Below are 12,630 nucleotides of genomic sequence, written 5' to 3'. Positions count from 1 at the left end.
TTTTTGAAATTGTTTGCCGACCAAGTTGTATACAAAAAAGGGCAATTTAAGAACAGAAAGTAAAATATCAATTATTAAAAAGTTTTCTGGGCCTAGGTGCGTAGGGACGTACGCGATTACCACGCGTGGACCGAGCCCCGGGTAGGAGGCCGGGGGCGAGGATCTACCCATGGTTGACATTCACTCCCGACTCCAGCTCGGAGGCTGGCGTCTCAGGCTCTTCGTCGTTATATATGTTCTCTGCCATCTGCCACACCTAAACGAAAAGAAAAAAATTAAGTAATAAATTAAATATAAGTAAGCAAAGGAATGGTTCAATCTGTTTGTTAAAAAGTAAAGAAAAATTTTTCAATGTCTTATTTTCATATATCATCATTATCTTCAGTAAATACGTGACTTATAAAAGGGGCTCACTGAAAGTCAGCGCCATAATTAAAATTTACGTTACTCCAAGTTATAATTCAGTCAGTCAGCTCAGCCTATTGCAGTCCACTGCTGGACATAGGCCTCCCCAAGTACGCGCCAAACATCCCGGTTTTCCGCAATCCTCATCCAGCCTACACCGGCAATCTTACGTAGATCGTCGGTCCAACGGGCCGGAGGACGTCCCACACTGCGTTTGCCAAGACGCGGTCTCCACTCCAGGACCCGTCTGCTCCAACGGTCATCGGTCCTGCGACACAGATGACCAGCCCACTACCACTTCAACTTGCTAATGCTATGGGCTATGACGGTTACTTTCGTTCTCTCGCGGATAGTCTCATTTCTAATCCTATCTTTGAGAGAGACCCCAAGCATAGCCCGTTTCATTGCACGTTGAGCGACTTTAATCTTGTGGACCAGTCCCTTCGTCAGTGTCCACGTCTCGGCTCCGTATGTTAACACAGGCAGGACGCATTGCTCGAAGACTTTTGTTTTCAAGCATTGCGGAATCTTCGAAGTGAAGACTCGACGAAGTCTGCCAAACGCTGCCCAGCCCAATCGAATTCTCCTATCGGCCTCCTTCTCGAAGTTATTGCGGCCTAGTTGGATAGTATGGCCTAGGTAAATATAATCCTGAACAACTTCGAGAAGGGTACCATCGACCGATACCGGTATCGGTATGACTTGGTTGTTAAACATAACCTTCGTCTTATCCAAGTTCATACAGAGACCGACACGTCGGGAGGACTCGTTTAGGCCGGCCAGCATCTGGCCTAACTCATCCAGCGTCTCCGCAAAGATGACAATATCGTCGGCGAAACGAAGGTGAGAGATGAATTCACCGTTGACGTTGATGCCTCGTTCCCCCCAATCCAAGGTCATAAAACGTGCTCTAGCGCAGTGGTAAACAGTTTCGGACACATTTTCGAGCACTCGAAAATGTGTCTCACTCAGCAAATCAAAACAAAAACGACATAACTAATAGCAAAGTAACTCTCACCTGCATGATGTTGTCCTCGGAGACGGAGCAGATAACCCAGGGCTCGTTAGGGTTCCAGGAGAAGTCAGAGATCTTGGCCGTGTGGCCGCCGTGGATGAACAGCAGCTCGGGCGGGCCGTCCTCCGCGTCCTCCGCCGTCTGCTCCTCGCCGATCTTGGAGAGGTCCCATACGTGCAGCCTGAACACACACACACACACATTCCAAATTGTGACCAAGTCAAGGTTGCTTAGTAATTGAGGCCAGAATGCTAAATGTTGATTTACTTGAGTGTCGTAGACTCAAACTGAATTGTGAAGATTAGATGCTAATAATAAACAAAGGTTATAATTGCCATTTCAGCGATGGGGAGAGCTTTAACGGCCGTTTTCAATAATCTATCTATCTATTCTTTTGCCTACTAACGATAGGTTTTTGACACTATTTGTATGAAGCTTACGTCAAAATTCTATCTAAAGTAAGCAAATTCAGAGATAGATAGAGTATTGAAATTGGCAATAAGTCAGTCACGAAGAAGTAGGTACTCGAGTGCGTCAGATATTAATGGTATACCTAAGTGTTTTTGATAACAGAAAAATATTAATCTGCCACAAACATCAAAGAACATCAAAGTGAAATGTCTGTACAGCATAATAATCTGACGCGCTCGTGTTTTTCTAATACTCGTTTTTTTTTTTACTAATCTCTTGAATTCTTCACAAGGTTTAAGTTGCTCAAAGTTGTGCAAGGTTATTCTGACACGCTTGAGTCACTCCCAAATCCCCGGAAGAACTCCTCTATTTTTTAGTATGTAGAGTGATGAAATTAATTTAATAATTTCTATTTATTTTATTTATATAACTTTATTTGCACACAAAAAGGCACAATTTAGAACCATCACAAATAAATAAGTAAGCTCAAGCGGTTGTCAATCGTTTTCGCCGGAATACTAGAATGCTGTCGCTGCTTTACAATGTACCTAAAAATCCCCGGGCCCCAGAGTATCTAAGACAAAAGTTTATAGTACGCAAATCTGACAAGGCACTGCGCTCGAATTATATCCATCACACTGCTTCCAACAATTGCTCTTTTACAGTGCAGTCAATAATTCTGTGGAATGCCTTGCCTAAAAGTATTAGGGAGGCTAAAACTCTTACATCTTTTAAGAAGCTACTTAAAGATTTTTACCTGATTTGTTAGAGCTAGTCTTTGTTAGAAAGTTTACTCATAGTTATTCTTTAATGTGCCGTCAATAATTATTAATTTTATATTTATGATAAGCATCGTCTTCCGATTAAATTAAAAATCATCAAAATCGGTACACCCAGTAAAAATTTATGCGGATTTTCGAGTTTCCCTTGATTTCTCTGGGATCCCATCATCAGATCCTGGTTTCCTTATCACATAACTAGGGATATCTCCTTTCCAACGAAACAAGAATTATCAAAATCGGTTTATCAACGACGGAGTTATCCCCGAACATACATTAAATACATACATATATATAATATATATACGTTCAAATTGAGTAACCTCCCCTTGTTTTGAACTCGGTTAAAAATAGTAGGAAAGTCAAAACTGTACATTGTATATTTTTTTTTAAAGAATACTTGGGGTGTGATCTACAATCGATACCGACGCCAAAAATATAGTTTTTAGAATTTTTGTCTGTTTGTCTGTATGTAAGTCCGGGTTAAACTCAAAAAGTACTATATGGATTTACTTCAAATTTGGCACGAATATTATTAAGAAGTCGGGTCAACATATAGGCTACATATTATCACGCTATCACCTACCGGGAACGAGCAGTGAACCTGTATTTTTTCAATGCACTCTGTAACAACGTGTAATCTAACGACGCATATTTGAATGTTGTTGTTATTATGTTAATAACCATGCTTTAAGCTAGCTTCACACTATAAATAAAGACATTCTGTAGTATATTTAGTAAAAGCATTGCACCCGTGCGAAGCCGGGGCGGGTCGCTAGTAAGTGTAATAAAAATTTAACCATAGAATAATTAAATCGGGACTACTGTGATTAAAAAGAATATCTACTGTAATTCAGTCCACGGAGAATCATGCACGGTCTCAAGAGACACTATTGGAACCAACATGTCATATGATTTTCAGTAAAATCATCTGCTCCTTCAACTTCGTTCTGATCTATTTGGTATTAAACAAATATAGTGGTTTGACAGTCAGTAGATGTATAACGTCGAAGTATGAATGAAATTATATATGTATTTGTTTGTTTCAATCAGAAAAAAAATGCGTGATGTTTGCAGAGGCCCCCCTCTCTCCAACGTAAGATTAGATGAGATTTGACTTGACCCCCCCCCCCCCCAACATCTCACGTATTTTATGAACGCCCCCTAATGCGTATTTACTTGACTATTTTTTCGTCTACCTACGTTGTATACTAGTCGATATAATTGAAGTCAGTTTTTTTCGTTTGCCAGCAAATACAATTATTAATATGAAACTTTTATTACTCCCTTTTTAGTTATTAATTATCTAATAAATTACAAATATGAATTTGGTTAATTATTTTAAATTACTTTTTTATGTATATATTATATCGATTCGATTCGAACTCGATATATAGCGTGCGGCTTCCTTGCGTGCGGCACAGCACGTCTCTAAGAAAGTTTCAAAACCGTAGGTCAGCTGCGCCGTAGTCGTCCAGTCGTGACAGTGACGTCATGGCGATAGAAGAGTGTTGTGCTTTACTACGATTATTTTTGTAATGTTTGTTTTTTATTTATGTTATTGTAAGTTTATATAAGGAGTGCAAGATAACACAAGAAAAATATTGAAAAAATAAACCTTCCTAGATTATATAGGTAGTCATTTATTGCATAAAAACCAACAAAAACAAGTCACTCTGTGGTACTCGATAACGACTCTTGGAAACACTATTTTTTTCGTAGGTATTTTTGTTTATTTTATATGCCTTGGCGTACAGGGCACGGGAATGGATTTGAGCAGTGGCGTTCAAAAGGTTAAAAAGTAAAAAATAATTAAAGTAACTCAATCTTAAAGTACCTAAATATGTACGAGTATTAGTAATTCTATAAAAAAAAATACATCGCGTTGGGGAACCGCTCCTACTTTTCCGCTCTGTAGTATTCCTTTTTTCCGAGTTGTAGTTATGTACTTTAACATCAATTTACTTTAACTTTAACACAAAAAATAATAAGGCTCGGGTAAAAGAGTTAGGTAGGCATGTGATACTAATGAAAAAATAAATAGTAAGTTATAAATAAGTAGGGGCGGTACCTCTACGCGATGTATTTTTTTTTAGAATAACTAATACTCGTACATACTTAGGTACTTCGTTTCTTTAATAATTTTTTACTTTTTAAAGGCAACTCAGGTTATTGTGTCGGGTTTTTTTTTAATTTTTATTGAGTTCAATGATCATATCAAATACTATTTTTTTTTAGCTAAATGATCAGTCGAAAACAATTATTTGTGAGTATTTGTCACCAAAATTAGCTTAAAATGTATTATAATATTTAAATCATACCTCCTATCCGTTCCACTACTTGCAAGTATAGTCTCGTTGTGCGGTGACCACTGTACTTGGAAAATTTCATCTTTATGAGATTCGAACGAATGCAGTTTAAGCTTTAAGTTACGCAAATCCCATAAAGCCACCTAGGAATAAATATAATAATTGTATTAAAATTAAATTAATAAGCACGATTTTTTATAGTCTTTATAGATATTTTTTGTTGAACAGGTTTTACAGTGCAAAAATTAGTTTTAAGAATTATAAAATCAATGTAACTCGTTTACTACTAAGCTCATTCAAAATACTTTGCAATTTAATTAAAAATTAAAGATTATGCTTTTTTGCAATTGATTGAATGAAATATTTGGAATTGTAAGACCATTCATTACATAAGAATTAATATATTAGGCCTAATAACATATTGAGAAAGTAAAAAAATTGAATATGAAAAAATCTAAGAGTTACGATTGTTTTCTTATAAAAGGAAAATCAATAACATAATGAACTTACAGTTTTATCAGCACTACCAGTTGCAAGTATAAATTCCGAATACGGGTTGAAGCTGAGGCAGTTTACTTCAGCGGTGTGTGCATCAACTGTGTGAGATGGCTTTGACGTGTTATTACACCTATAAGGAATTTAATTTTATTATTAATTTAAAACTTAAACAGCACATACGTGTCAGGCAGTCATCTCTCTTCCAGCTATAAGACCACATTAGAACATCTTTCATTTAATGGTGTACAATATAAGAAATTTATTATCCTACTTGCTGTGCCCGCGACTTCGTTCGCGTGGAATGGTGGACAGCATTTTTGGATGCATCTTTTAGTTTATTTTGGATTATAAACACTGTCGTTTCGGTATTTACATGTTCAACGTGATTGTTGTAATTGGCATAACCTTTTTATTTATGAACCGATGGACATGAAGCAAACACTAAATGTTAAATAAAGCTGACCCCCACAATATATTAGTGAAAACCACATTTAATCGGATAAACCATTTCTGAGATTCACTTCAGCCTATTGCAGATTCGGTAAATTTTTATTATATTTATTGATTGTTACTACTTGTTTAGTAATTCTTCTTAAAATAATTAAAATGACTCAGTTAACAGTGTTCAGACAAACTGTTTAGCTATATAATACAATATATAAAATATAACTATGAAATACATGAAATTTCACAGAAGTTGATATTCTACATTATTATTTATATAATTTCTGCTATGTGGTTACGGCAGTAAGAATATAGCCACCCCCTCTCTTCCCGTGGGTGTCGTATGAGGCGACTAAGGAATTACAGTTCCACTACCACCTTGAAACTTAAAAAGCCGACCTATGGCGGGATAACCATCCAACTGCTGGCTTTCAATAACACAGGCCGAAGACGGGCAGCAGCGACTTCAGTGCGACAAAACCCTGTGGTCACCAACCCGCCTGCCCTGCGTGGTGATTATGGGCAAAACACATGAGTTCACTCCATTTTTAGCGCGAACTTGTGGAGGCCCATGTCCAGCAGTGGACAGTGATAGGCCGAAGTGATGATATCATTTAAGATTTCCTTTAAAACTTTTTAAATTAAAAACATTTTTAAATTGGCATACATACATAAACAATTAAATACACTTGTAAATTGAATCTTTATTTTATTTTTTAATCTTTGTTTTATTTTATTATTACCGAGCTTCTGGGAGGCATGGTAAAGTCAGCTTATGAACAAGAACTTGCTATGCGTCTTGTGTTGCTGGCTGCTAAAAGCTTAAGCAATCGTTTACCATCAAGTGAGACATATGCTTGTTTACCGACCTAGTTGTAAAATTGAACAAATAACAACGACCTAGTATCCCAAATCATGAGCTTCTGATCGTCAGCCACGGAACCAAACAGGGACTCATGCAAAAGATGCCAAGCGACGTCCTCCACCACCGCTGTGTGGCCGGTGAATACAGATTTGGCCTCTATCACTCGGCCCTCCTTTGGGGTCGCGTTGATGTCCCACAGGCAGATTGTATGATCATCACTGTAATTAATTATTTAAGCACGATTGTCATATCTAGATGTAATCTCTATTTCATGCGAGATATTAACAGGTTTAGAGCTAAACTCAAAATTAGTACGTGGCAGTGATGTGGCAGTCGCCATCATTGCAATATTTAAAAACTAAGATTACGCGACTGTTATCGAGAAAACATGCAATTTTCATAATTATGATAATTATATTTACTGTATCTATATTAGAAATAAATCTATATTAAAAAAAAGAAAATCCTGTGAAAATCGGTCGGAGATTAGCCTGAACAGACAGACAGACAAAAATTGTAAAAAAATTCATTTTGGTATATGTACCGTGTATACAGCCATATGCATTTAGTAAAAAGCTGTTATTTTAATATTACAAACAGACACTCCAATTTTATTTATTTGTATAGATAATAATTTGTGCAAAAATAATTGAAGCAACAATAATAAACTGAGGCTTATTAAACTAGTTACATAGTATTTTAATTAGCATATTTATTATATGTTAGTCCATGGAGTATAACAACTATTTAATGGGTACTATGTACAACTATATATGCGACAGGTTGGTGCAGTGGTCACAGTTATTGTTTGTTCTACTAAGTTTTGTGTTCAATCCTCACACATGATAATTTTTTTCTTATGTGAGCAGACACATTTTTATTGTCTGAGTATTTGTAGGTATTTGGCTCCATAATACAGGACATTCTACAAGGGCACTGAGTGTGCAATGTTTATTATTTATTACACAAAGCAACATTCTATTACGACTTTTTCTATAATCATGTATATTTTACTCTCCTTAACCTTCTATGACGAACAAGGTTTAAAAAACATGTTTTTTTTTTTAGTTACAGATATTTTTATTGGTATCCTATTTTTAAAAAAAGGTTATCATCTATATTGCTGTTTTTTTCTTCAAGAACTATTTAGTTTATATATAGCAATTTTGCAGTATTTATTACTTATAATAGCTTACCTCGCTGAAAGGAGATAGCCATTGAGGTTGGGGTTCCATGAGAGGCCATATCCCTCCTTTTGATGACCACGTAATCTAAAAAAAAAGTGTAATGTGTTATTTTTATTTTGTATATTACAAATTTGCTTACTAGCTAATCAAGCACAAAGGCAAAAGATAGACATATAATGTCTTACATCACTTAATGGTTAGGGCCAATAGAAAGAAGAAACACAGGAGTAATAAGAAAGATGTAGATGGAATTATGTCATAATAAACAGAAATGATCCACCAATCTGCAGTGGAGGAGTGTGGTGGATTATCCGATCCTTCTCCTACATGAAGAAAGTTTCCTATCAGGACATCCATTAATTTTATGTGAGCACAGAATGGCCATGAAATCTTTCCCAATTCTCATTAAAACGGGGTTAAATCGAAAATCTCACCTAAATTAAAAAAATATATAAAATATATATATATTAGATATTTAAAAAAAATTGATTGAGTAAAAACTTTATTACATATATCAACTATACCTGAACGGTATATTATTTTCCCGAATAATAAAAATAAATTTAGAGGTGGTCCAGGTAAATCTCACTAAATCTCGCCTAAAGGGAGGAGTCTAAACTGATCGAAAAATAGCTCATGTAATTAATGGATGCCCTCTATGCCTAGTGGGATGTTACAAGCTGGAACGTAAACACAAATGAAGGCTTAAGAGGTTTAATCCAAGATTTTATGTTTAAAAGTACCCCACTTTTTTAACCGACTTCAAAAAAAGGAGGAGGTTACTCAATTCGACCGTATATATATATATATATATATATATATATATATATATATATATATATATATATATATATATATTTATATGTATGTTCGGGTATAACTCCGTCGTTTATGAACCGATTTTGATAATTCTTGTTTCGTTGGAAAGGAGATATCCCTAGTTTGGTACCATGATAAGGAAATCAGGATCTGATGATGGGATCCCAGAGAAATCGAGGGAAACTTTCGAAAATCTGTATAACTTTTTACTGGGTGTACCTATTTTGATGATTTTTAATTTAATCGAAAGCCAATGTTTATCATGCGGTCATATTTAAATTTCATCGAGATCTGATTACAACTTTGGAGTAATCTTTGATAATGCGTATTTACTTGACTTTTTTTGTCTAGGTAGACACGTTGTATTACTTGTCGATATAATTGAAGTAGGTTTTTCTTCGTTTGCCTGCAAACACAATTATACACATTTGGATTGTAAAAACCTTAAAAGATGGAATAATAATTGCTTTATTATTATTAAATGTGCTTAAAATCTTAGTAATCATTAAGTTTAAACTTATATGAATAATGTTTGACAATGTAACTATTATACCCTATCCCCCCCCCCCCATACTTTGAATTTTTAACAATACCAAAATCTTCAGGACAATTTTATCCTCATACAAAACATTTCAATGGCCAAAATAACTGGATATTATCTAAATAAAATTATCAGTATTTACTCAGTATGTACAAATCTATATAAATAAAAATGAATACTGCTAAGCACATAACTCGAGAATGGCTTGATCAATTCAGCTAATTTATTTTTTGTATATTGCTCATGAACAGAAGATTTTCACAATAAAATAAAATTTACTATTAACTTTCGACAGAACAAAGTCTGTCCGGGCAGCTAGTCATAAATATTAATGAACATTTTGAGTAATGAAGTATATTATTGTTTAATTTACATGATTTGGAATCAGAAATATTTACCTGAGATCAGGATGACATTCCCCAGAGGGTTCAGGTTTCGAGGGGTGCTTGGTGTAATCAAATACTAGAACATCAGATGATGGTGTCTTCGTAGCAATAACGCAAGGGTTCTGTGGCATGTACCGGGCTCTGTTCACTTCGCCCTCATGATTAATCTTAATCTCTATGTCTATTTTGCCCGATACAGACCCAAAACCACCAAATTCTGTTGAAAAAGAAAATATGTAGGTCCTTAACCATACCTTTTCATATGGGTGCCATATGGCTAAATGATATATAGTGTAACATTACTCTGGCATAGAGGTGCATGCACTGTGTACTCACAACCTGGTGATTGCGGATTTGATTTGCACACGGGAAAGATATTTGTATTTGTACAAATATTTCTTTCCAGTCTGGTTGTCTCCCCACCGTGCCTCAGATAGCATGCTAACTGTTGGTTCCATTTGATATCATAGATACATGATAGCGATTAGAGATGTTCGAAACGGCTATATATTAATAATGCGTTATAAGAATACACTTATAAAACGCCTATTATTTTTTACGTTATAATATATTAATATGTTGGATGAGATAGATCTCTCTCGCTCATCGTCTCTCGAGTACTCGGTCTACTGTGGGCTTCAGTGGTCAATGTTGGCACAAGTAAACACAATTTACGATATCACCAATTTATTATGACACAAGAATCACTAAACAGAAAGGCAACGCAGCAAGGAACGCGGGACAGTTATTAGTTAACGGGGGGGAGACGAACTTCTTAGCATTCGATGGTTTCACCGTGAGGGTGCCGAGTCCATCGTGTGGCAGAGGGAGTAACTCAGAGCAGAGCTTAGAACTTGCGACCTAGCTGTAGGTTTACGGAAGGCCCCATTTGAGATGTACATCAATGCTCACCTTCACTGCTCGAGTTGTCCGCCCTGCCTAGCCAAATTATAGATTATGTAACAATTACTTCGTTTGCACAAATTAATTATTGAAGGAGTCTATGTTAAGCTACTAGCAGGATACAACAAGTGCACCGTGCCAAGCCAGAGCCAAGACTTCCTTAGCCGCAGTTGCACCGATCGTTTTATACACGTCAGAATAACTCTAGTAATATAATGAGTGAGGGTAGGTGACTATCGAACGATATACTAGGTGGCGTGATCGATGCATCTGTTGTTTATAAATTCCTTGCTAATTGCGTACGAAAGCGCAAGTGCCGACAAATATAATATTATAACAACGCGTTTTGGTGCTCACTGTTAAATGTTACATATTATAAATTATCTTTTAATATTATTATTATCATAACTAAATTATATTTAAAGTTCCTAAAAATGCAACACCGCAATTGTAAAAATTACAAACTCACAAAAATGACGAACATCACATAAAGAAATATTATTTATTATTATTTTCCATACTGATTATTTAACAAAACGAAATAAATAACCTAATAATTATGTAGTATAATATTAACAAAAATATCCTATACAAATATCAGTTTTCAAAAATATATTGGTTCTGGACATTAAAAGGAAAATAGTACTTATCTAGTTACAATAGAATACAATTTGAAATGGGTCCAATATATTATACGGCAGGGTCAGATGTTCTCGAAATTGAAAGGAATTTCAATCTTATTCCATTAAAATAGAGTACAATTTGGCTCTGTGTATATTTGAGTTATAAAGTAATAAAAATATACTTTTATCAAATATAACGCTTGCCAGTTAAATAAATAATAGGTTGTATAATTATTTATAAATAGTAGTTTTTTTTTATCTGCTATCTAATATAACGAACACCTCTAATAGCAATTGTTACTCATAGCAAGGAATTAATCTAATATTAAATCCATCAACCCGGATTGGAGCAGTGAGGCAGATTAAGTTCCAACCCATCTCCTACATGGAGAAAGAAGCCTGTGCCAACCAGTGGGATGTTACGGGTTGAATCGTGATATACCAATTTTCAATGAGACAAAGTTGTTCAAGACCTTACCACCCTTATCATTATCATAATGACTGGCATCAAACTGTGCATCTTCATTTGGGAGTTGGACACTAGCAATCAGTAGATGATTTTGTTCATCTGATGTATGTGTACCCAGAATTAGTCTACGGAAAAAATCACACGAATGTTAAAAATTTGTTATAATGTAAAAAAAGTACAACAAAGAAAGCTAGTACTTGTTGCCTATAAAGATTAGCTTATTTCAAAGATTATTTCGGTACCTGTGAACGGAATAATCTTTTCCTTCTGGCCTAGTTACATCAGGAAGCCACTGTGCCGTCAAAGAAGGCCATTCCAAAGCGTGTGTCATGACCAGGTCATACAAAAATGGAGTATTCTTCTTCCATATTTTGTATTCTTCGTTGATAACTCTCTCTTCCACGGCATCATCAAACGTTTCTATAAGCAAAAAAATGCAATAAAATAAGCTGTTAAAGAAGATACATCAATTCCGATAACCAAAAAAATGATGAACGGTCTGTCAAGAATAAGCATAATAATGCTCTGCAGAAAACATTTAAATTGTGTTATGGTTTATTATATTTTACCTCCATCTCCTTTATCGCCCATTTTAACGTTATTAGCGAATTTTCGTTCGCACTTTTTAAGTATTTTATCACAAAAACCAACCGGCCCCGTAAAGGCGCCAAACAACAATTCTTTTCTAGCGTTGTTAGTGCTGCCAACTAACAAAATGAAAATTCACAATTTTCAATTTACTTTTTTTACTATTAGTGTTAGTGCGTACTGCGTAGTGCCACACTTTCAAATTGTAATAGCTTAATAGGTAGGTAAATTAAATGGTTACGATTTATGTTAATCATTAAACGAGAGAAAAAAATACATAAAATAGAAAATACTAGTTTTTTGTATTCTATGCAAAAATATCTACAGCTTTTTGGATTAATAAAAAAAAAGTTTGCGCATACAAAGTACACATTTCAGAAGTGAAATT

At 35.2% G+C, this 12,630-nt stretch overlaps 1 protein-coding gene across 1 annotated transcript; it reads right to left on the bottom strand.

Annotated features, from left to right (window-relative positions):
- Positions 1-163: 163 nt before the first annotated feature.
- Positions 164-12,327, bottom strand: LOC123660418 (chromatin assembly factor 1 p55 subunit). The gene is made up of 10 exons (XM_045595505.1): positions 12,224-12,327; positions 11,897-12,074; positions 11,664-11,779; positions 9,672-9,876; positions 7,923-7,997; positions 6,762-6,944; positions 5,430-5,547; positions 4,932-5,062; positions 1,424-1,601; positions 164-256 (listed from the first exon to the last, which is right to left on the bottom strand). Exons 1-10 carry the CDS (start codon positions 12,243-12,245, stop codon positions 164-166), a joined length of 1,299 nt encoding a protein of 432 aa, XP_045451461.1. The 5' UTR covers positions 12,246-12,327.
- Between the last annotated feature and the right edge of the window lie 303 nt (positions 12,328-12,630).

The sequence above is a fragment of the Melitaea cinxia genome, chromosome 15 (assembly GCF_905220565.1).
Source record: "Melitaea cinxia chromosome 15, ilMelCinx1.1, whole genome shotgun sequence".
NCBI classification, from domain to species: Eukaryota; Metazoa; Arthropoda; class Insecta; order Lepidoptera; family Nymphalidae; genus Melitaea; species Melitaea cinxia.
Note: the sequence above shows the minus strand (reverse complement) of the source record. Positions and strands in the feature narration are given on the sequence as shown.

What these genes read in the sequence shown, in the direction of transcription:
- LOC123660418 (XM_045595505.1), bottom strand. Translation starts at nt 12,245, where the DNA reads ATGGGCGATAAAGGAGATGGAG. An exon ending in CTGGTAGTGCTGATAAAACT is followed by an intron (nt 5,063 to 5,429) that starts GTAAGTTCATTA and finishes ATTTATTCCTAG; the next exon opens with GTGGCTTTATGGGATTTGCG. An exon ending in AGTAGTGGAACGGATAGGAG is followed by an intron (nt 1,602 to 4,931) that starts GTATGATTTAAA and finishes GTGTGTGTTCAG; the next exon opens with GCTGCACGTATGGGACCTCT.